Source organism: Hylaeus anthracinus, unplaced genomic scaffold (genome assembly GCF_026225885.1).
Source record: "Hylaeus anthracinus isolate JK02 unplaced genomic scaffold, UHH_iyHylAnth1.0_haploid 3, whole genome shotgun sequence".
NCBI classification, from domain to species: Eukaryota; Metazoa; Arthropoda; class Insecta; order Hymenoptera; family Colletidae; genus Hylaeus; species Hylaeus anthracinus.
In genome coordinates, this window is record NW_026535284.1 from 1,012,812 (window position 1) to 1,039,079 (window position 26,268).

Below are 26,268 nucleotides of genomic sequence, written 5' to 3' on the forward strand. Positions count from 1 at the left end.
AGATACAGTATTCTACAATAGCTCTATTCGTCACAGTAGAGTAGCTAATTACGTAAGTAACGTACCTCAAGTTCATCTCGAAAGAAAAACAGATAACGAATCGACTATGCAGTATCGAGCGTCGCGCACCATGGAAAATTTTCACGAATTATCATCAATTTTTCCGTGTTAGATAAACAAGAGTGTCTCTCGTCCAAGAGAAAGGGAATATCTCCTGCAGAGATAGGCAAAGTTTATTCATAATTACCAGTCACGCGTAAAACCAACGTACAACGATCTTTTCGTGATGTTTATCTAATCGAGGAGTTAAATTTCAGTTTTACTGATTTTTGACTTTCTTTTAATTTTTTGTTTTGGCTTGACGATGCTTTAGTTTCATCTATTTTTTAATTTGTCGACTTTTCAATTCTTTTTATGTTTGCCTGTTTGTCTTTTCATTCATCAATTTTTTATTCGTAGCTCTTTATTATCAAAGAAGTTCGAGATTTTGTTCTTTTTCGTGTTTTATTTAACTTCTTATTCGATCATCGGTAAAATATTTAATCTTGCAATAGAAACTCTTATTTTATAATTCTAGTAATCAATAAAATGTTACTTTTTTTGTTAATTCGTTATCCGGCACTTTTATTCAGATGAGAATATTGCCTATTTCTGGCCCTCTGGAAAGCAATCTGCATCGATCTCACGTGTGCACGTACGCTGTGTGTTTGACGTAGTTAATTATACATATAGTCATTTTTATGGAACACCTGTATTTTAGAAGTATACGACTATTAATACAACATGAGATTACAAACGAAAAACAATGAATTATTCCGGTTGGATTACCTACTTCTGAGTAAAATCCTGTTTAATCGTGAGAGGCATGATTATCTCATAGACCTAAGACTATACATATGTACTAGTGATTCCATTTTCCCGATAAAATATATGTTTCTTATTTTACCAACTCACAGCTGGTAAATCATCAGACAATTAACCATAAAAGTTTTTAATATTATCTAGTGGCTCCATAATAAATGTCTTTAGTGAGAAGTATGACGTGGAGTGCATAAATTTTAAACAGTATTTTGTAACATAACACTTTTAATTTCATTATTTCAAAAATTAATTTAAATTGAAATAATAATCTTAATCGTAACGATTGTAAAACAAAATATTTGATTAATTGTCTTGTAGAAATATATTTTGCCGATTAATTAGCCAATTTAGGTTGTCCTAAAAGTTTCTTCCATTTCATTAATAAGTAATGCATACACAATATTTTATGTCTAATGTTACGTTATTGAATTGCTTACGATTCATTTTGCTCCACTGCTGTTACAACATTAACATCTAAGAAATTAGGTTGTCTATTTATATAAACATTGCTGCACAAAATAACTGAGTGCAAGTCACGGAAGAAACTTTTGGGACAACCTAATACTTTACCAGTAAATAACTGAACAATTGTCCACCTGAATCACTAATGTAGACGAAGTCTGAATTGCCTTTATAGTCAAGCGTGGTATTGATAGTAGACGTAAGGGAATTGTTGCATTGGCCTTGGCAATCTTCAATTTTAGTAGAGTTACTGTGTAGTATTTGGTTGCTAATATTGCAATGTAAAGGGACACCCCGTTTATACAAATATTTGCTTTCAGGAAATTCCAACAAAAACTTTACTGTCTGGCTTCTCAGCAATGTATCTGATAGCATTACGCTATAACCCACATACAAGTCATGAACTGTAAATGTATTCAGTTAATATAACTATCATAGAATTTGTCTTATGCTCTTAAATATAGCTTTTTGAGAAGCATCCCTATGAAATTTCTGTGCCCCAGACATAGAGACAAGAAAATATGCATTGTGTTTATTGTAATTCTTTCAAACTTATATTACATTTATTAATTTTAAATGATTGATTCGTTAATAACATCCATTAAATGTAACAAATTATATAAAAGGACTTTGTTTACAAACTAAATATTTACGAAACTTGTGAAAATTGAAGTAGCAAGTTTTGTATAATATTTTTTAAGTAAAATACAGAAATGAGAACATTTATTAAATGAGATATGTAAATGTAATATTTAAGACGACACAAGGTGAATATATCTCTACATTAAATCTTGATTAAATCTTGATAAATCTAGTAATATACAAAATAATATATATATGCTTTTCTACAATAAAAACTCTCATTTTTACCTCCATTCTCATTCATTTAATTAAACGACAGTTTATCATAGAGATATTATAGATAGAGCAGGGGAGACATAAGCCTACCTGTAAGTACAAAACTCCCTAGTTCCAAAACTGCAGACTTTTCAGGTACATCACTTCCTGGGTCACACGACATAGGTCTAACCATTACAACCTAGCAGAGTCCTTGGCAAGAACAGGAATTATCAAGGATAGTAAATGCTCGTGCGGTCATCCTAAACAAACGCTTAACCACATATTATGAGACTGTCCCAAATACTTAAATACCAGACAACAAATGATCACCTCGCTGGTTCAACATGGATGGAGACCTCCATACTCCATAGAACCTTTTCTCCAAGGACCCAATATCACAGCAGTGAAAATAATAACTAAGTTTCTGCAAACCAACAACCTTAACATATAACCGTTACCAAAATCGAAATCACTCTACCCATCAGTTCACAACTCCATTAAACAAACACTATACCTACACACCCACAACTCTACTTTCCTGTACACGATTTGTAACTGTATTGTAATGTAAAATGTAAATGAAAATGTAATATACTTTAATTGTAATTGTCAGTTTATGGATCATTATCGAGTCCAAAGCTTAATAAAAAAAAAAAGAAAGAAACGACCGCGCCAGTTTATCTATCTCTGTGCTTTTATTAATGCGAATGTAAAATATATCTATAATAATTAAAAGTACAAACGATATCCATTTACCGTTGACATAAAAATGCGCTGGTAAATAGAGACGATTTTCTTTTTTCTTTTAGTTGTAGTACAGCCAGAGATCTGGCTCTTTCACTCTATCATGGCCGGCGTTAGGGGAGGAGGCGCGGTCGGGCAACCGCACGGGGAACCAGATTTTTGGGGGCGTCGCAGTCCGGTGTCCCTGGTATACGAATATATCGATATACAGGGTGTCCCAAAAATGTTGTAATACTTTGAAAGGGATGATTCGGGAGGTGATTTGAAACAACTTTTTCCTAAGTGAAAATGTTGTCCGAGGTGCTAACAGACATATAAATGATGATAATATTATTATTAAATAATACTAATACTAACAGAAATTATGTAATACAAGTAGAAAAGATTAATACAGGGTGTCCCAAAAATATTGTAACACATTGAAAGAGGTGGTTCAGGAGGTGATTTGAAACAACTTTTTCCTTTGCAAAAATGTCAGATAGGGCTTGGTCAAGGAGATATTAACAGAAAACCCCGAAAATCAGAGCGCGCGTATATCGTTGGAGCGCCCGCGTATTCGCGTAGCCTACGCTCAACCGGCATACTCGCGCTCTGATTGGTCGGGGTTTTTGCTTACTATCTCCTCAACGAAGTCTCGGACAACATTTTCGCTAAGGAAAAAGTTGTTTGAAATCACCTCCTGAACCACTCCTTTCAAGGTGTTACAACGGTTTTGGGACACCCTGTATACACCCCTGAAGGAGCGCCACGATAATCTTGACCGGGGCGACAATTTTCTTAAAACCGGCCCTGCATTCTATCTATACTATCTTTATGTAACTTACTCCTCTGTGCTGCGCTACCTAGTTTAAAAATTATTCTTAGATCCATAAATAGAAAATAAATATTCTGCTTTGTTTATAACGAACACCTTTCCATTGTTATCCTGGCCGGATACTGTTGATAATGATAACTAGATCCCTCCTACATCGTCCATCTCTCCTCCCGACGCCAACGCGCAGGAAGTAATGACTCCCTGTTCATGTAAAAGTTACCTCTTTCTCGCGCAAATATCCTGTGAAAATGGGTTGACAAGGTTAGAATTAATTACGCTGAACAAGAAATGAGTAATGCCAAGTTGAATGGAGAGGCATACCAGATACCATTGGTGGGGGGTTGTGTCTTCTGAATTCACTTCCAGCGGCGAAGTATTACTCGGTAAGTAACGTGACGAAGTGGTTGTGCATTCTGGGACTAAACACGTCCGACGAAAACGAATAGTAAGTAATCCTATATTCCACATTGCTTAAGTTATTATTTTGTTAGTTTCATCTTAAAATATTTGGTATGGTTATGAAAAAATATTTACGCGTATATAATCCACAATATCATACTATTATAATAATCGTCAATTATTATTACTGTAATAATTATTCATATTTTTAATCATGTTTTCTTACAAAATTTTAGTGTCATTTTCATTCTTCAATTTGAATTAATCGTGTATATTTCTGAAGAAAGCGCTTTAAAGATTTTTATTTCTAATTGCACCAAATATTTAACATTTGTATCATTACTCGTTTTTATTGTCACTATCCCCTGTCCAAATTCTTATTTCACATGAAAGCTTCGCATAACGAATAAAAAATAAACATCCAGAGAATAAGATTTATAACAATATAAATTATTTTTTATTCCAAAATAAATACAAATTTTTCAAGAATTTGTCTTAAATTAAATTTAAGTTGGATTTAAGTTGTAAACGATGCAACCAAGATAATATAAAACCCGATTACAACATTTGCCGCAGACACAGTTAATAAAGAGACAAAGAAACAAAAATAAGGAAATTTTTAAAACTGGACAAAACATGTTTATTGAATTTGTTTATTTCTTGACACTGTTGCGGAATTCAACTTACACATGCAAAGTTATGCGGCAAGCCGGTGTTAGTCGAGCGATATGGCGTAATACTATTCCGTGACAATGTTTAATCACGTGTCACTCATTAGTGATAAACAGAATTTTATTTTGAATACTATAGAATAAATAAAACTAAATTCATTCGCGATATTTTTTCGATCGATTAGTTACATACATAATGTTTTACTCCGTCAACGTAAAATGCAACTTGATAGTTTGATGCAAAATTTAAATTTTATTAAATAAGTAACGAGTACTTATTTAAGTACGAGTACGAGTTCATATTTAACTAATTACTCGAAATTTGTACCTAAATAAAATTCTTGTCTTACTTGTTCATTTATCTTATTCTTGATTCTTAAGACAATCGGAAATTGAATCAGTACTTTTTTTAAATTAAAGTTATAAATCTTTTGGGTGGTACATGAATATATATACAAATGATCAAGCTTTCTACATGAAAATTTCTATTACTTATGAATGATCAATTTTACAAAGTTTAATTTTCTTCCTATTTCTACGACATACGTACACTGTTTATACTTTTACCATTTTATTACTTTTTGTGTTGATTTTTGTTACCATATTTTATATTGTTTAATAATTATTCGCTAAAATGTATCCGAATAATGAATGTATGTATGTAAATTATCACGCACTGTTGGTATTTATTTTAATAAAAAAATTTTATCTACAATGTAATAAATAAGATAAAAGCATTGAAAATTTCCATATAAAATCAACCATTTCATTTTCCAATGATTAAATACCGTTCTAATTTACGATAATGTTCTAAACTTTCGCCGTTGTCCGTTATACGGTATGAGACAACGTGTATAGATGCAGGGTCTCCCAAAAAAGTTGGAAGTCGTTGAAAGGGGTGGTTCGGGTGGTGATTTGAAACAACTTTTTCCTTAGCGAAAATATTGTCCGAGGCTTCGTTAAGGAGATATTAACGGAAAACACTGACCAATCAGAGCACGCGGATACCGATGTAGCGGCCGCGGTAGCGTAGGCTACGCGCTAGACGGCCGACCAATCAGAGCGCGAGTATGCCGGTGGAGCGCCCACGATAGCGTATGACCGCGGTCGCTTAGTGCGTAGTCTTCGCTACCGCGGGCGTTACATCGGTATACGCGCGTTCTGATTGGTCAGTGTTTTCCGTTAATATCTCCTTAACGAAGCCTCGGACAATATTTTCGCTAAGGAAAAAGTTGTTTCAAATCACCACCCGAACCACCCCTTTCAAAGGTATTACAACATTTTTCGGACACCCTGTATTACTTTCTTTCTTAACTACGTAAAGATTTAAAAATACAATTAGGAACGCGCAAAGGAAGAATTATTATATTCGTTTTTCACAAGCAAGAATCAAGCTAAAATGATATTTTTGTAATAACATCAACATTTAATCCCTTAACCTATAAGTACGTGCGGGACTCGTAGTCTTGTATTTGGGCCAATTGTAAATATTACGGTCTTGGCCTGTAGTACATTGGTCGCGCCAATCGTAAACATTACGAGCATGGCCCGTAGTACGAAGGTCGCGATTTGTAATGTGATCACAATCAGTTACATGTTATTCTTGGTTGCTAATTTTTTATTATTGACTTTTGTATAAATGCTTATTATGTTTTCGATTTATGTTATATTTTATTAATTGATAATAAACCTTTTGTAGTATTATATCTACCACAATTATTATTATACATCAGGTTATAATTACTTATCAAATATTTCACAAAATTAAACCAATTGTATATTACACATACAGTAGTGCACGGTTGGTACACCTTAGGTCCGATTTACCAAACCGCGGAATGGCTCAAAGGCTGAGCGATCTTGTTTACATTTTGGGCCCAGACTGTTGGAACGGAAATCGTAGGTTAAGGGGTTAACTTTCATGAAACATTCTAGAAAAGAAAGGACCCTTAGTCCCTGATAAGTCTCGATCGGTCCCTGGCTTTGTAAACAAATTTTGCGATACAACGCGAATATTACATTTATTATATAAACACGAGCCTTTTCATAATTCGTTTGGCCTCATTAAGTGTATAACCGTTAACTGTAATTTAAGAAGAATTTAGAATGTGAATACAGCGCCAGAGAACAAAGGTAATGACGTTACGACCCTTTGCACGTGTGATACTGTGTAAACATAGTCGAGAAGAAAAAGGGTCTTCTGAGCAGGGCCGACGTTAGGGGGTGGCGCGCCCGGGGCGCTAGATTTGTGGAGGGCGCCGCGGCCCGGTGTCCCTGGTATGCGAATATACCATTATTGTCTCATTGTCTCTTCTGTGTTATGTGGTTTAACAATTTTTACAATCTAAATACAGATTCATCGTTTGATATTATTCCTTTGTTCTTTTTTCTTAAAAATTGTAATCCCCGAATGGGCGCCACGATAATCTTGCCCAAGGCACCAATATTGCTAAAACCGGCACTGCTTCTGAGTGCATCGTTAATGGTAGTTTCCTATTAAAATTACTCAAATTATCGAGAGCTCAAAATACTGATCGATCGATAAATTTCAATAATTGAATCATGTCATTCATGACTCTGGCAAGTGCTAGTGACACGTAGTCAACTGTCTGTTTCAATCGTAAACATTCGATTCTAACATAAGTACAAATATAGCTAAGGTATTTAAAAAAAATTTGTTTCTTCGCGTAGATTGCTGTGTCAGCGTTCTCACAGTGATAAATCGAGGACATGGTTGACTACAAAAGTACGTACAAAACAATTAACACATATTATTTATGATTATCCATAAGTAGTTTCGTTTAACATTGTCATGTAGTAAATCAAGTGTAGCGCAGCACTGTTTTCGCCTAACTATAGCACTTTTGTGAGGATATGAGAAAGTCAGAATAACATTATTTCAATAATTACTTTTATAGAAGTTAATTCTTTTCCACTGGATGGTTCTCCGAAGTGATGGACTAGACAATGCAGAACTTTTCCTAACATTTTTGGAAAGCCATTGCCACCAGTAAAGATTGGTCAAGAGCAAACACCGCGTAAAGCATTCCGTGCAACCGTCGACAGTCTCCCGCGCATCTAGTTTACGCACAACGGTACATCTGTTTCTTAGCTAGTGACGTTAGTATTGTTAGATTTTGCAACATTTTTCTCCTCGTATTACGTATCATAAATACTTTTACAATGTACACTTTACTGAACGCGCACTTTTCATAAACTACACATAATAACATGGCTTTAGCATCTACGATGTTCGTACTCCTGTGAAACATGTTATTTTGTGGATTCGGGCGATCCGCATCTTCTCCATGGTTGGAAATGCTCGAAAGCAAACGCCGTTTACGACCACCCGCCGGCGGATACTCCAAAGGGATAATATGGGTGACCATAGATAATATTAGTTCCTTAATATTCATCCAAGTTTTTATGCTTTTTTTGTTGTATCTTGATGAAAATATATGCAATATATTGACGAGATTTTTCTGATAAAAATGATATCAAACACGACGCAATTCAGACAATTTTGAGTTTCACTTATAATAAGTAATAGATTTTGTTACAGCCTATATATATTACACATACTATTCTTCAAGAAATGTTCGTTGACCTTTTTTTTTAAGACAGTATGTTTGCCTATTAATATTTTTTAAAATACAATTTTACGTCCCTTGTCAGCTTCACGTCTTAAAAAAGTTAGCTATGTGAAGCTGATACCCGACTTTTCAAAAATTCATTCGTTTATGGAAAATAATAGCATTTCGTTTGTACTTCATTGAACCATTAATAGTTTCGTTTGTACCTTCATCAATTAATAAATAAAAAAAAATAAAAAAAAAATCACCTAGCATCCGACATTGAGATTTTTGTAATCTGTTTTTTCACTTTGTTTATACTTCACTAGTTTAAATTTTACAGCCAATTGTTGTACGCGTAAAAAAGGAGTAAATTAATTTTTAAAATTTTTTTAATCTGTTCTTCCTCTGTGCCTGTAACTTTAATTTTTAAAACAATTCAGTCTCATTCCCTTACGTTTCCACTTCAAAATGAGTTCTTCAGAAATACGCAGAATTAATGAATGACGAACTCTCCCCTTGCGTGTATAAACAATTGGTTATAAATCATAAACTGTTGAGGTACAAACGAAACGAAAAGCGATACAAACGGGTACAAACGATTCTAAAGAATAGGGAAAAACCCGATTTCAAAAATCTCAATGTCGGGTGCTTGTCTTTTTTTTTTATTTTTTTTATTTATTAATTGATGAAGGTACAAACGAAACGATTGATGGTACAATCAAGTACAAACGAAATACTATTATTTTCCATAAAAAAAAATGAATTTTTGAAAAGTCGGGTATCAGGTTCACATAGCTACAAAAGTTACCTAGTTTTTTCATAGGCCCTAATTATCTCCTGGCAAGAATTTTACAATCTGTTTCCTTTTTTCGAAGAGACTTTCTAATCGATTACTGGCTCACAAAATCAAGTATTAATATTATAAAAATATTGCGTATTGTAAACGAAACTTAAAGTTGTCTGAATTGCATTGTGTTTGGTGCCATTTTTATCAGAAAAATCTCGCCAATATATTGCATATACTTTCATCAAGATACAACAATAAAATAATTTTTTGGAAAAAAATTTAACTGACTTCGAAAAAGGTGCAGTGAAAAGCATGAAATAATTTCTAGTTAATTTATATGAATACGCACTAGCTCTAGATATAATTGCTTAAAAGTATGGAAAAATGCAGTGAAAAGTGTGAAATAATTTTTATTTAAACTTCATTGTTATTCACCGTCGTTTGATGAATTTGGTTAAATTATTCAATACATTATATTAAATGCAATGCACATTTTTCGGAGGCGGCGCAGATGTAAAAAATTTTTAATTGCACTTTGGGTTAGCTTTTGGTAGAGGCGGCAATATTGAATGCTGTCAATGTATACATATTTATTGTCTATGTGGAATTAATACTTAATGTATATAGTATGTACACGGAAATATAGTTTGAGTAGATTTGGGGCTTTTTTGGAGAGGAGGGGCGGCAAAATTGATTACTGCTGATGTATAAACTCTCCCCATGGAAATACTGTATGAATATGAATACGTATAATAGCAATAATTACAGTTCATATTTTTTGTTCCTTCGACAGATAGTTAAACCAAAATTGGTACTTTTGTCTGTAGGTAGTTGTTCGGTATTTTTGCTCGAACAGAATTTTGTCGAATTGACAGAATTAACGTAAGAAATTTCCCAGTTCGCAGACGAAGCAAATACCGATGTCTAAAGGAAACAAAGATTTTTATGTGAAACTGGTGAATCACAAGAAAGTCAAAAAGTCTCGCAGTTCGAAACAGACGAAGCACGAAGCTTTGTAACATATTTCTCGTACGCGTCGATGACGATTACGTGACGTATGTCAGCGGTGACACTCTATGTATTCCCATCTTCGGAGAACAATTTGAACGCTAAAATTTCCAAGCATTTAGGTCTCTCCGCACCACGTAGCTCTCCGTGGTGGCCAACATTGTCAGAGAGACAGAAGACAGAGAGACAGGCAAATCGTGTTGACGTATATCGATCTTTTTGGAATCCAGACAGTCCTCGATAATTCGCTAGAACAGTAATTTTACATTATGCGCCGCCTCCGAAAAATGTGCATTGCATTTAATATAATGTATTGAATAATTTAACCAAATTCATCAAACGACGGTGAATAACAATGAAGTTTAAATAAAAATTATTTCACACTTTTCACTGCATTTTTCCATACTTTTAAGCAATTATATCTAGAGCTAGTGCGTATTCATATAAATTAACTAGAAATTATTTCATGCTTTTCACTGCACCTTTTTCGAAGTCGGTTAAATTTTTTCCAAAAAATTATTTTATTTCACTCTTTTTAGTGGCAATCTATAACCAATAGGTTTCATGCAATAACAATAGTTATGAGCAATATACAGGATGACCCAAAAACGTTGGAGGTCCTTGGAAAGAGTGGTGGTTCCGGGGGGTGGGACGATTTGAAACAATTTTTCCTTAGCAAGAATGGTGTTCGAGGCTTCGTTAAGGAGATATTCCAGAAACAAAAACCCCCGACCAATCAAAGCGCGAGTATGTCGGTGCAGCGCCTGCGAAGCCTACGCTACCGCAGGCGCTCCACCGGCATACTCGCGCTCTGAGTGGTCGGAGGTTTCTGTCAATATCTCCTTAACGAAGCCTCGAAAAATTGTTTCAAATCAACCCCCTCATTTCATCATCCAACATTTTTGGGACACCCTGTATTGTTACAAATGGGATTATCAGGAATATATGTAAAAGGATTGATTGCGTTTGGTAAATTTCTTATTGAGCTACACCAGAGCATAGCAATTTTGCACCAACAATGGTTTCAAACAATGGAAGCGTCCATACATTTTTGCAAATGGGAACATCACAAATTCATCTATCATGAAATGCGGAAAATTCTATTTCGATCGGTTAATTCCGTGCCGAGTTTCAGCAAAGACAAGGAATTTTGCAATAGCAATAGTTATAAACAATTAAAAAATTCATAAATTTTTGGAAATTTGATCATCGCGAAAACCTGTACAGCAGCAAAATGTAAGGGATTTCATCGATTTCAGGCCAAACATACGTGAAATAGTACGCTCTTTGCGATAAAAAGTGATATAAAGTGGTAAAAAACAAACTAAGGACAAATGTTTTATTATGGGACCAAGTGGCAAATGCTCTTCTAGATGCAAGAAGTTTCAATCTGATTGGTCCATCCGTCTCGGAGTAAGAAGCAAGACAAAATTTTTCTGTTTTAAAAAAAAAACTGGTAAAAAATGACAAATCACAAAATGTTTTTTTTTACGCGACCAACTGAAAGAAATATTCGACAAGATGCAAATGGTTTCACTCCGATTCCTCAAGCCATCTCGACGTAATCGGCAAGCATACCTAAAAATCACGGTTTTTTAATAAAAAGACGGGTAAAATATGACAAATCGCAAAAAGTCGTAAGAATGGAACCACCGGCGGGGGGGGGGGGCATGCTCTACAAGATGCAACAGGATTCGTTCCGATCGGTCAAGCCATCTCGGCGTAATCGGTGAACAGACATTTAAAAAAAAAAAAAAAATACATGTCGAATTGAGTAACCTCCTCCTTTTCGAAGTCGGATAAAAAATATACAAACTTGGATGAGTAATAAGAAAAGAATGTTAACTTCGGTCACGCATATCATCCCTTTGGAGTATGTACCTACCTGCGGGTGGTCATAAAGACCAGCCCCACAGTTGGAAATAATAGCAATACCCAAGCTCCGGGGGTTTGAAAAGGAACAAGAACGAGGAAAAAGGCAATGTTTTTCCCGAAAGTGTTCGCGAGATCCACCACCTCGTGGATCGCTGAATTTGGTTCGCGAACACAGTTTTCGCCTAACCCAGCGAGGCTATTTTTACGACTTTACGCCTATTAGGAGGGCCATTACGTCATTTGTTAGCGAACTTTGCTATTTCCCGTCCACACTACAGCGAAAACCGATGAATAACAGGGTTAGCTACCATGTTCACGAACGATGTACGCGCACCAGTGTTCGCGCAGTGTGGACCCGGGGTTAGAGTACGTTATTTTTCTGCATCAAAACGAATATCCTTGGCAACACTACTAGTTCGACTAAGTGTCCTTTGCTAAAATCTAATAATTTAATAACGTCGAGTACTCAAGGCATATTTGCTGCAGTTTTATTGTTCATACTCAAACTGTTGGTAGTACTGATCATCCACGAGAGTTAGTTTTAGGTTTCTTTTGTTTTAGTAGGTTGGTAGGTTGGCACAGTTTTATGATCTAAGAAAAGTTTTATGTTCGACGTTCTCACGTGTATTATTTTTCTTTATTAACTCTAATAAATATATTTACATAATAAAAATGAGTTTATTCAACCTGAAACTCTCCATCACAAACTGAATTTTGTCACCGATTCGAATTAACAACTCGAGAGTTGATATTCATATAATAATTCATTCATGCCAAGTCTGAAAATCGAACTATAGCAGAAATAAATTCATCTAGCCACTCGGGAGTACAGGACTATTCCCACTGTACAGTTTTAATTTTGCATCAAAATCCCAAGTGTCTATTTATATTGAACCAGATACTAGCCAAGACTTAATTTGTTAGCACAATAAAGATAACAAGAACAAAGTATTTGTATTTGTATTTACTTACATAGCCTATTTGAAGCTCAGTGATAATACGATCATTTTCACAGTTATATTTCATTCATTGACATATTGAATATCTTCATTCGAGATAATGCCTGCATGTGTTGACCCAACTTACACGGGTCAAATTACATATTTCAGTGTTTACATACGCGTATATGTATTGCCTATCGGTATGATCAGGACTGGCGTTGGTCGGGGTTTTCGCTTAATATCTCCATAACGAAGCCCCAACCGACATTTTTGCAAAGGAAATTGTTGTTCAGAATCGTCTCAGCTACCCCCCATTTCCGGCTCCTCCCCGACTTTTGGGACACCCTGTATAGGGTAACAACTATTTCCTTAGCGAAAATGTGGCTTCTTTGAGGAGATATTAACGGAAAACACTGACCAATCAGAGCGCGAGTATGCTGGTGGAGCGCTCGCGGTAGCGTATGAGCGCGGCCGTCTAGCGCGTAGCTTACGCTCCATCGGCATACTCGCGCTCTGATTGGTCAGTGTTTTCCGTTAATATCTCCTCAACGAAACCTCGGACAACATTTTTGCTAAGGAAAAAGTTGTTCCAAATCACCTCCCGAACCACTCCTTTCAAGGTGTTACAACATGCCCTACAACCGGCCCTGGGTATGATGCAATTGAATAGACAAATCCCCACATTTTAGTTACATCATGACAATACATTATCTGGTAATTAATTACCATTTATTTATTTATAATAATAGTAAACGCAAACTCGCGACTATAATAGTAAACGCGAGTTCCGAATTCATTACCCATTTTCTTCCGTGATAGCGATATTTTATCTTAACTCTTTAAATTCATTTCTCGATAGACCAACTAACACCCACGCGCAATCGTTTATCACAAGGCATCTGCTCTTGCGATTATTATTTATAAAAGTTAGTATAACGGATAGAGTAATAATTCAGTAGATTTAATTTATCGAGTTTATATTTAAAATAAAAAAATACAGTGAAAAATTCGAAGAAGTGCAGTTAGGGCGCGAATACTCTCAACAAAATAACAAAAATTACATCATTGGAACCACACTAAAGCATTGTGTGTACTATTGTATTGTAAGAATACTTACCGGTCACACGTGACTGATCACACGTTACTTTCCTTAAGAAAGGTGATTCAATAATGGCACACGATGATAACGTAAACGTGCACACTCACTTGTATCTATGTATATATTTTTCGGTTGTTCGCACAAAGTCAATTAGAGTCAGGTTGTATCACGGCCGAGATAGTAAACACTCGCGTAAATCAACGAGAATCGAAAGATTTGTCGATCCGTTTTTTTCGTGCAATAACAAAACCACATGTCGACAACAACGCGTCCGTATTGCCATCAACTTCTTGATTCTGGTTTGTATTATATTTACTGTCTCGATTTTCAACTTTATGTCAGTGACACGTGCTGGACCTACCTTCAGAAAACTTGTCGTATTACCTAGTATCACTAAAAATACACAGGACTTGTAGTTAATCAACTTGCGCGTACAACGGTATTGACCAATCGGAAAGATCGAAACACACTTTCACATTTGGATAGAATGGATAAGCTTTTTTTTTAAGCCAATGTACATAACATGGTGTTAGGTAATATTTGTCGAAAATTTGTTGCATCGTTATTCGAATTTCATTCGATCTAACGGCATCCTGAAATATTTGTTTGTTGTGTCGTACCTTCGAATATAATATTTTATGATATTAAAAATTATTTACGTACCTAGATGCGCGTGGCCAAATTTGTTTAAAACAATTGTATCTTTTATGATAGGTGTTACGATTCCAACAAGAAGGGTAGGATTTTTTTTTTTTAAATTTGTACAAAAATATTTCGATTTAATCGTTGATCTTAATCGCAGGCAATCATACAGCCGTACTCACGGATGTCACAGACGCTGAACTTTCCCGTCAACCTACCTCGAACAATCATGATGAGAGATCGGCAAGTACAAATAGATACAACGATAAATCAAAAGCTTGAGCTGTTTATTTATTTCATGTTTTCGGTTGTTGGAATGTTTGTATAACCTCATGAAATATCTCTGTAAGAGAATTCATAGAAAGATGAAGTATAATTTTCATTGCTAAAATATTTTTCACTCTTTATTTAGCTCGTATTTAGAAAGAAATTGTAATATTTCTACGCGAGAAATGTAAATTGTCATACAAGTTTGCTGAGTATAATGGTATTTGATTTAGCACAACTGTCTCACATAATTTAGTGTCTGCATTAGATGACGAACTACTTTTATGTAAGAAAATTTATGAAGAGTTATATGATAACGTCATTTAAACATACTTCTGATTATCAGACTATTTTTTGCATTTCCATTATTTGAACTCGTATTTATGAAAAGATCAGTATGTTCCTAAGCAAGGAATGTAAATTAGTAAGTAGGCAAAATGTTTGTCAAATATAGCAATATTTGATTAAGTGTAGTTGTCTTATATAATTTAGTATCTTTACATGTGGTTTCTTTCTTCTGTATGAGTAGCGATATCATAAATGTATACAATGAATGAAAAAAATGAATATCCATAAATGCAACTTTATATCTGTGCATCGGAATTAAGTTATACATTTCACTAACATTATAATTATTTTAGCTAGAATTAAGAGTAATTGAATAATTGAATACTTACTGTTTTAAATTTTAAATATTTAAGTCTTTGAATATTACTATTTGACCACTACTATTGAATATTAAAGGTGGAAATTAAAGGAGGGCTAGTTTCTTTCGCAAAAGAAACAAAATTAGTTATTTAATTTTAATCTTAAACTTTTTATTCATAAATATCTTTTACAGATAAATACAAAAAATATATGTTAAAATTGATTTCATTTAGGAACCTGGTGGTTGGACTATTATACTCGTTCTCGCAGGTGTTACTAGTTGCCTTGGATCAGCAGTTCCAGCAGGATTTAACATAGGAGTAGTAAATAATGCAGTTCATGTTAGTATTGCTTCTTCAATTCTGCAAAGACTGATACAAAGTGATCTTGCTGAATACAATGAAGACAAATTAATTTTTATAATACTATCCCTGTTCGTTTTGCAAGATAAAATAATATCTATTTAATACTGAAGCCTCAAACCTCAAAATTTTAAATAGCTGCCTTTCTTTAAGCTTACTTTTCAAGAGGAAATTAAAGTCGATTCAAATTTCCAATCTGTATTTCTTTCAGGTTCATTTTGTATATCTTTTACGATAGTTAAGTAATTAGCCTAACATGTTAAGAAATTTTATAAGTATATATGTATATTGCAGTTGATAACAAGGTTTTGCAATGAAAGTATTAGAGAAAGATACGATGTCGATATTTCCGATAATGGTCTAAGAGTAATATGGTCTGTCGTTGTTTCAATTTTTCTTATTGGTGGTGTAACTGGCTCGTTTCTTGCCAGTTGGTTAGCAGATAGATATGGTAGAAAAAAGACACTTTACATTGGAAACATATTTGGCATTATAGGAGCTGTAATGTTTTTCTTAGTGCGTTTGTTAAATTCAATTGAACTACTTTTAGTAGGTCGATTAATTGTGGGTAAGTTTTAATATGCCGATAGTGCTTACAAATGAAAAGTTTACATTTAAATTCATCTATTTTTCTTAGGTCTCTCTGGAGGTGTCGCTACATGTGTAGTACCAATGTACATGGCAGAAATAGCACCTCTCAGATTGAGAGGTGCTGTTGGCGTCCTCTGTCAATTAGGACTTACATGTGGAGTGTTTTTAGGCCAAATTGCAGGACTCGATACAGTTCTAGGAACTGAAACTTCTTGGCCATTTATGTTAGGATTATTTATTCCGCTATGCGTGTGTGCCTTAGTACTTACAATTGTTGTTTTACCAGAAAGTCCCAAGTATTTGTTTATAATTAGAGAGCAGAAACAAAAGGCTTTGGACGGTTAGTGTCTACTAGTATCATCATAATAAGTAATGCAACTATATTTGCAATCATATCAATTACATCGATATTTTAGAACTCAGGAGGATACGTAATATGGACACAATGCTTCTACAAACGGAAATTTCGAATTTAAACCAAGAAATAGAGAAGAAAACAACATCTGAACCTTGGACTATCAAACGCATAATGATGGATCCCAGTTTGAGGCTCCCTTTATTTTTAGTTTGTCTAATACAATTTGGACAACAAATGAGTGGTATAAATGTTATTTTTTACTATTCAAACTCTATATTTCATGATGCTGGACTTGGTACTGCTGGAGCGCAATATGCTACTCTTGGAACTGGTGTGATTAATATTGTTATGGCTCTTGTTTCTGTACCAGTAATGTCATCTTTAAACAGGAGATGTGTCTTCCTTAGTAGTAATTATTTATGTTTTGGATGTTTGGTGATTTTATGTATTTCCATCCAATTAATTGTAAGTGAAAATAATTTATAACAAAACAAAATTAGGAATTCGGATACAACTTTCAACATATAGGAATGTATATGTTTATATAATAATTATTTGTCTTCTTGCAGCGTGTATCATCGTGTATGCCATTTGTGTGTATAGTATCTATACTGGCTTATGTGTTATTTTATGGAATTGGTCTCGGTCCAATACCATACTTTATTGGATCTGAATTATTCGACGTTGGCCCCAGACCAATAGCTATGGCACTTGGCAGTGTCTTTAATTGGGGTGGAAATTTTTTAGTTGGAATGATGTTTCCAATAATAGATCTGATTATAGGAGCATACACTTTCTTAATATTTGCTGGATTTCTTTTAATTTTAGGACAAGTTATTAGGTACGTAATAACGAATTAAATAATCATATAGTTGTATTAACAAGTGATTTAAGACTTAATGTAATACTAACGCACTTAGGATATATTTACCTGAGACCAGAGGTAGGAGTACGATGGAGATCGCGTCATCCATAAGTCAAGGTTTTAAGTCCAGACCAAATGAAACGTAAATTGAACACTATAATTTTACATAATATACATATAATTATATGGATAATAACATATGTATAATAACATATAATTATACAGTGCACTATAATTTTTCTCTACCACTTTTCTACAAATAATTACATTTAAAATGAGTGATTTGTAAATTTTATACGAATATTCTCGTATATATATTAAATATACATTATATTTAAATATATATATTAAATATATATTATATTTAAATATATATATTAAATATATATTATATTTAAATATATATATATTAAACTCTTACTATAACATCGACTTCCCAGAGAGTATTTACTGTAAATCTTTTTACAAATGTGTACTGTATTCTTAATTTATTCAGATGGGTTGGAAACGAGGACATTATCGTAAATTTATAGTGAAGTAAACATAAGGTTTTAAACGTGTAATTGCTATTAAATTATTAACACATCACTGCCCATGTAAGAAAGTAAAATTTATTTTTTTTTTACCTGGTATTCATTATACACTAGTTTGAACATTATAAAGCTTTTGTTCCCCTATGTTCAGAACCTAGATATACGGTATGTACAATGACATTAAGATACAAATTAATATGGACTTCGAAATGTACTGTACAACTTGTTCTGGTAATGAATAACGTTATTCCGCATTACTATTCGTAGGTTTTCCATACATACTTTCCTACAATCACACATTTACGATCTACTCATACAATACAACTGATCTAATTTCTCGTAAAATACTAAACACAGCACAGTGTGCGGTGCTATTCTCATCCATGTTGGAAAGATTCCTTTGTACAAACCAGTCAGTCCTTCTTTACGGAATATTTTAATTATGGCGTCTAAAAGACCATTATACAACGAACCTTTACCGCCTGCATCTATCCCTGTATTTTTATTAATCAAAAAGTATTATGTATTTTTACTTGTCGTATTTAAAAGAAACTTCATCGAACAATTTAACCGTTTATTATGAAAATGGTGTTAATCCATCTTACTTTGTTTCAATCGACATGAAGTATGATTAAGATTTTTAAAATAATCATCGCGCACGGGTGGTGTGTACAACAAGAATTCCATTACGACCTTATAATTTTTCATAATGTTGCAAAAATATAAGATCATTTGTCTTCATAGGTTTACACTATTTTTTAAATGAATGTATTCCTTATTCTGTTTAATAACCAAAGTTGCTTAGTCATGAAGAAATATTGATTGAAAATCGACATAATTGTCAAACATTGCAGAAATTCCATTTTTTAAGTAGATGAATTTACATCATCTTCATAATGAACGATTCAATTAGTAGTGTAATGTGCTATCAGCAAAGATTAATTTCTAGCATAAGTATAGAATTAACGGAACTCACGTTGATTATAAAGTCTTGTTGCTAAAACGTCAAATGGTTGCATAGTAAGTGCCACGCAACTTCCACCGATCATGGACGCAAGAAAGGTCAAAAGTATTGGTTGATTTGGTAGTATCTGAAAGAAATCATAAACATTCCAGTTTACGTTACATTTTTTTCCCATTACTTTATAATGGATACTCACTTGTAACGAACGTAACCAGTCCGCGGCTAAACCAAAGGTGGTTAGTTGTGTTGCGGAACCCACAAAAACGCGTGGTATGTTAGCATACCAACCGCGATATAAAGCAACTATTCCACCTTCTTTCCATAAAGACTTGAATGCATACCAGGTACCCAAATGATTGTGTTGATAACCAACAGCTATTGTTTGCGCCGATTGTGATTGTAATTGTGTTTTCAGCTATTACGATTAATAAAAAAAAGAATACGAGATGTGATTTAGTACATTAATTTAAACATTATATGCATTGTTTAATAAAAAAAAAATTACAAAACAATAAATAAAAAAAGAAGGCAGCAGGATTCAGATAACAGAAGTTCTACTTGGGATTTATGTATTGTTATTCAATAATGAGTATGCACAATGTAGCGAGTTACCATGTAGAAAGGACTACCAAGTACAGCTCCTATACTCCCAGCAGTTCCAGTTACAATTGCAGTACTGAGAACATCGGTATTCCCTTTTTTATTAGTGATAAGGTCATACTTTTTAGCGGAATTGTAGACACCTAACCGTATTCCATTAAGTACCACTTGAAAATAAAGGGCAGGTACGATACCAGCTTGCAAAGCAAGCACGCCTTCATGTTTTGCTATCAAATAGCCTGCATGCAAAGTATTCTTATATATTTTGTTATATGAATTTCGTGCTTCTAATTCACCCTGCAATTGTAGGCGTACTTTGATTACGTCGATTGGATTTGTGAAAAAACCAGCTCCCACAGCTGCTAATGCTCCAATTATAAACTCAGTACCTAGACTAGAATAAGCAGAAAAATAAATATTAAAGATTAATTGTTACCATGGACATTTTTTTTTTTTTTTATTGCAAATAAGACTAATTTTGTACTTTTAGTTGTTCGTTAAGTACAATTGTATATACATTGCAAAATATTCGAGTAGCTATTAGTTTCGACTATATAAAGTAATTCTGACGGAAATTCTACAATAACAGTAATATAATTATTGAAAATAAATACGAGGAATAGAAAATACTCTTTTATTATTTATTTATTATATACAGTACATTTATTAAATATGGAACAACAGTGTATATCTTCTATATGTGTGACAAAATTCTTTAATCAATTGTTCTCCAATATAATTATTAATTTTTGCTCCTTTTCTGTCAATTTTATGACTTAAAATGTTATATTTTTTATTTCACTTAAAAATATTTTATAACATTGTTATGAAAGTAGTATTGCATTGTTATTGAAGTAGTACCAAATACATATAATGCAAATCAATTCATAAAAACAATTTGAAACTGAGCATGAAAATTCATGTTGTGATATCTATTCAGAAGTTGGATATGCAAAGTGCCTAAGGACTTTTACCTTCATTTCAGTAAATATTTAAGTATTGCTAGCTTTAAATTTATCACAAAGAAACAAAAACAGTAGTATTTCTACAACGCTGACTATACAGTATGAGTCTTCTAACATGACGATCTTAAATAACTTGTAAGGTATTCGTTGTATGACAATCTTTCAAACAAGAGTTGCATGGTATCTAGGGGACATACAGTGCACTAATCTGTTTTTTGTCTAATATTTTTGTTCGAATTCGGATAAATCATCAAATTTTGCGTAAAAAAGTATTACACAAAGTGGGACTTCAAATGAATAATTTACTGAGATATCTTCAAATTAATAATCTTCTATTAGAAAATACGCTTAGTCAACCTGATTCTTAACATCACTTTGTTTATGTTGGCAGGTCATGTCTGTAAACAAGTTTCCTGTCAGATGTTAGAAATCATCAACACGAAATGCCTATTTAGTATCTCAGTAACCATTAAAGTTGTATTGAGAAAGGTGCTACATTTTTATTACGATGTTCAGTAACAATGAAAAATAGGATATGATAATTCTTTATGGTGCATGTGAAGAAAATGCTATAAGAGCTAAGATCTTATACGAAGCAAAGTATTCTGATCGAAATGAGCCACTGCATTCTACATTCTTAAGTTGTCAGTAAAAAATCGAGTTTATCATGTATCACCAACGACAGCAGAAAATATGCGAGAATGTATTATTAGTGCATGTGATAATTCGATTGCGTAAGTGCAAGTACTGTAATGGACATCACTTAGAACACCACTTAAAATAAAACTTCTTTTATAAATATCTCAGTAATTATTCATTTGAAGTCTCACTTTGTGTAATACTTTTTTATGCAAAATCTGATGATTTATCAGAATTCGGAAAGAAATATTAGACATTCCATTTAAAAAACTGAAAGTGACCCTAATATCTCGATAAAAAAGTAAGATAATAAAAAACAGATTAAAGCACTGTATATCCCCCTAAATACAATGCAACTTTTGTTTGAAACATTTTGTCGCACAACGAATGCCTTACGAGTTATTTGAGTTCGTTATGTTAGAAGACTCATCTGGTATAATAAGTAAATTTTAAAAGTATTAAATAAGCTCTACTACAAATCAACTCATACAAGCGATTATAACAAAGAAAAATAATGTTAGTAATAGTAAACATATAAATATCCCTCAATACTTCTAGTAAGGTAGATGCGTTTGGTGATTTATGCTTAAAATATATAAGAGGTCCAGTTTGGAGTGACATTATAATGGTAAATATACTCAATTTTAGTTAATATTAATGCTATTGTAATTGACAACAATATATTTTATATTCTTAAGTAATACGTTTCATGTACTTAAAAATGAATTTCAATTGCAAAATAAGAGACAATTTTTCAAATAAATAAAAAAAATGAAACGTTAAAAATGTTTCAATGAATTGAAATACTTGTTACACGTAAGATTGATCTGACTAAACAAACATCGTGTAAAAGTGTGTAACACAGGACAGTTGTACTTTAATAGTATAAATCTCGAGTCAGGGATGAAGAGAATAATATATGAAATACTCGAATCTACTTGCGAGTAATACGTGGCCGGCCGGTTGGAGACACGAAACTATGATTTCTTAGAAACGCGTGTCGCGTGATCGACTATAAAAACGCTCACGGTTTGGTGTTGATCGCGCTCGGCGCTGCGGTCATTTCCTAAACGAAAGAACGGAACGTTCATTCATGTACGCTTGATTACTGAAAACTAAAGTATATCTGGCCTCTTACAATTAGTCAAGTCATGCAGCGCCAATTGGCGCTGCATGACTCTGTTTCTAACATTACTGAACCTGTTCCCCCTAATACCCATCGGTTTACATCATTCTGTACGGTTCCGCGCGATAACTATTTTTGCGTAAACGATCATATGATTGTTCAAGGTCGCGATTGAGGGTGCGCACATGCGCAGGAGCCAGAGTCAAACTCCGAGTTGACTTCAGCGACAAATGCGGAAAAAATAGTAAGCTCGCAGACAGGATCGATTTTAGCAATATTGACGCCCCGGGCAAGATTATCGTGGCGCCCCTTCAGGGGTATATACTGGGTGTGCCAAAAATGTTGTTACACCCTGTATAGAAACCGATTATAGGCTAGCAAGCGACATGGTGCGGTATGAAGCCAAGGAGGGAGGTTCGTCGGCCATCTTACATTGCCAATTTATAGCGGGAAGTTTAAATAGGACTATAATTGATAATATGGTTATATGTTTGAAACTAAATTTTTAGAATTTCAGCACTTTGAATATCTAATTTTTTGTTATAGTTTATTCCTTTTCATAATCTACCAATGGTTACAATGAATGTATAAGTTAAACTTTGTTTGGGGTACGCAGGAGACCCAGCAAAACTCCGAGTTGACTTCAGCGACAGTTGCGGAGAAAGTAGGAAGCTCTGTGACAGAAAAGGAGATACATCAATCGGAGGAGAGACAAAGACAGAATGATGTCAAATGTTTGCAATTTTCCACACAGTTATTGTAATTTTATGAGGCGAGGAAGCGACCTTTCCGACTGATTTTTGTTTTAACTGTTCCTTATAAAATACCGTTGCGGGGGATAGTTACACATTTTGCAATTCGCTTTTGAAACGTGCTAAAAATACGTTCAAAGACAAGAAATTTTTTGTGGGTCTTTTTCCAAAAATCTGTAACTATCCCCCGCAACAGCATTTTACAAGGAACAGTTTAAAAAAAAAATCAGTCAAAATCAGTCAAAAAGGTTGCTTCCTCGCCTCGTAAAATTACATTGGTGGTGTCGCTACGATTGAGACGATTCATATGCCAACATGGCTACCTTAATATCGTGCTTTCCACTTCAGCGCTGTCGTCGTCTTCCTTTCTGTTACCGTGTCGACCATCTAAACACGCTTTTCGACTTGGTTTGCAGGTATCGTAGTCGGGCCGGGTTTTTTCGCGCACGCGCAGTGAACATAGCATCAATGAAGTATACGCATGACTAAAAAGGTGTATCTTAATTACCTCTGCATAATTTTTCAAATATATTCATGATTTATGGACAAATGTAGGACAATATATAAAGACAATACATAATTATAGACAATATATAAATAATAAGGACAAATATATTCATGATTTCGCGCTCATAGCCACAATAGCTATAGCACCCCACACCTGTTACCCTGGATACGACACTGTTAACGGTCACTCTGGCAAAAAAACTCGGTTCAGCTGGTAACTAATCGTAGTATCGTACATAAGATATCGCTAGTTCGATCCCAAGCTGCTGTGTATTTTTTTTATTCCTATTTTATATTTTGTTCGGTTGCCAAACATCTTGTATAATTTATAAAAAAAAAATTTTGGTATAAGAGGTAATATGAAATATAAAATACAAACAAATAACCGAATACTTTCCTGTTTCGCTGTATGTATATCGTGTTTGGTCTCATTGTAATCATGAAAATCTTACAAATACATTGGAAAAAGTTAGATTTAAAAAAATCAATAAATAAAAAAGTTTTATTGTTACATTAGTATTGTCTTTCTATGTTCACGCTCGCCTGGAGCCGCATGTAAACTTAGAATCGACACCTCGGCTGGTTATTATACCTACGTACATTGTATGTGTAACCAAATATTTCGATAAGCTTCGAATCCGTCCAAAGTTTGAAAGCTTCGACGAAGTAGAAAGAGACAGTTTGATGAAGAAGAAAGAGAGACTAACAAGGGAACGGGCCCAGATATGACGCTAATTTTTTGATGAGCCTTTGCACAGTGGAAAACTGAAGCGAATTATATTCAATTTTGGGGGCAGACGATTTATAATTTACGAGATATTCAACATTAAAGTTATTATTGCTGCTTACTTGGTGAATTATAAGCGACTCTGTCAATAGCGAATTCGGCATAGTCAGTAAAACATCGACATAATAATTTCTCTGTCGCGAGTTCGAGTCCCGTTGAAACATTCTTACATTATCTTTTTTTTTTCCCTTTTTTTTAAAAATACATTCGTTAAATATGACTTATTTATAACTAATATGCGGATATATTTTTTAAAACAAACAATTTCCATTTTGAATGTATGATGTACATGAACTTGGGTGATAATTTTCGAAAAAGCAGTGGAAACAAAAATTTTAATCACCATGTACATCGAATGAATGCTTTAGATTCACAACTGCAAAATTGTTTATTTAATTCTACTGGGAATACTGCCTGATTTACGTTAATGAAATGTACTCGATTTTTTGATAGCCATGATGTGTACCAAGCATATATATGTAGAATAGAGATAAATATATTGAAATTCATTATACAAATAGAAACAAGTACAGCACAAATAACAATTAGTACTTTATTATTTTCGTACCATATTATAAATATCATATCAGTTTTTTATTATTTACTTCTTTGAAATTATCGTAACAGACTATTCTGTATCAATCAATTGCAATGTAATATAAACAACCTTAACATATATATGACGTTTCTTAACAATATAATATTGAATATATATACATATGCAAAAGTAAAATATATAAGCTCGGGCGCTTCATACTTTTAGTACGGTACTGAACCATGCTGAAAGGCATTTTTAGATTCTCGGCACACCAGCAGCAGGAGAGACGACACCAGCGCTGTGGCGTGCTGTGGTGGAGAGTGTGGTACTCAAGCCATTGTGCAAGCGCATCAGTCTTCTCGATTTCATAACGACAACACCATTGTAATTTTATGAGGCGAGGAAGCGACCTTTCCGTCTAATTTTTTTTTTATACTGTTCCTTATAAAATTCCACTGCGGAGGATAGTTACACGTTTTGCAATTTCGCTTTTAAAACATGCTAGAAATACGTTCAATGCCAAATATTTTTTTTTTTCAATTTTTTCCAGAAAACGCATGACGAGACGATAGATTCACTTCCCCTGATTACGAAATGCATAATTATTATATGTTTTTTTCATTATTGTGCCTGAAAAAAACGGGAAAAACTATCTAGTAGTTCAACTCCTTTCCGTTGGTGGCGCCAGTTTGTCTCCTGCGCACTATACTGTGCGTAAATGAAAAGATGACTAGTGGATGACCAGGGCCGGTTTTAGCAGTATTGGCGCCCCGGGCAAGATTATCGTGGCTCCTCTTCAGAGGCTTAAAATTTTTAAGAAAAGAAGATAAGGTAATAATATCAAACGATGAATCTGTAGCTAGATTGTAAAGATTGTTAAACTACAATATATAGCAGCTTTACTAATCTACACCGGATTGCGACGCCTCCAAAAATCTGGCGCCCCGGGCGGTTGCCCGACCGCGCCTCCCCATAACGCCGGTCCTGAGTGGATCTGATTAATTGGGTTATAATTTCCCACATTGTATAATTTAGAATATTATACTAT

The 26,268-nt window shown here is 33.9% G+C and overlaps 2 protein-coding genes and 1 long non-coding RNA gene across 4 annotated transcripts in view; 1 reads left to right on the forward strand and 2 right to left on the reverse strand.

Annotated features, from left to right (window-relative positions):
• Positions 1-14,375, reverse strand: part of LOC128894322 (uncharacterized) — a 114,003-nt gene extending 99,628 nt beyond the window's left edge. Inside the window, exon 1 of the long non-coding RNA XR_008461510.1 lies at positions 14,095-14,375. This is a non-coding gene — a long non-coding RNA (uncharacterized LOC128894322). The remainder of the gene's footprint in view (positions 1-14,094) is intronic.
• LOC128894305 (solute carrier family 2, facilitated glucose transporter member 1-like) lies at positions 4,067-18,044 on the forward strand. Its single transcript, XM_054155977.1, has 9 exons — positions 4,067-4,166; positions 7,483-7,537; positions 14,879-14,961; positions 15,867-15,974; positions 16,290-16,563; positions 16,633-16,926; positions 17,003-17,409; positions 17,514-17,785; positions 17,865-18,044. Exons 2-9 carry the CDS (start codon positions 7,522-7,524, stop codon positions 17,953-17,955), a joined length of 1,545 nt encoding a protein of 514 aa, XP_054011952.1. The 5' UTR covers positions 4,067-4,166; positions 7,483-7,521; the 3' UTR covers positions 17,956-18,044.
• Positions 18,045-18,398: 354 nt separating this feature from the next.
• On the reverse strand, positions 18,399-22,763 carry LOC128894270 (solute carrier family 25 member 35-like). 2 transcript variants are annotated; one of them, XM_054155924.1, is made up of 5 exons: positions 22,539-22,759; positions 19,919-20,300; positions 19,503-19,721; positions 19,319-19,433; positions 18,399-18,836 (listed from the first exon to the last, which is right to left on the reverse strand). In XM_054155924.1, the coding sequence occupies exons 1-5, from the start codon at positions 22,571-22,573 to the stop codon at positions 18,643-18,645; spliced, it is 945 nt and encodes a 314-aa protein (XP_054011899.1). In that variant the 5' UTR covers positions 22,574-22,759; the 3' UTR covers positions 18,399-18,642. The 2 variants fall into 2 exon arrangements, with proteins under 2 accessions (XP_054011899.1, XP_054011898.1); XM_054155923.1 differs by having other exon boundaries at positions 19,319-19,721; positions 22,539-22,763.
• Between the last annotated feature and the right edge of the window lie 3,505 nt (positions 22,764-26,268).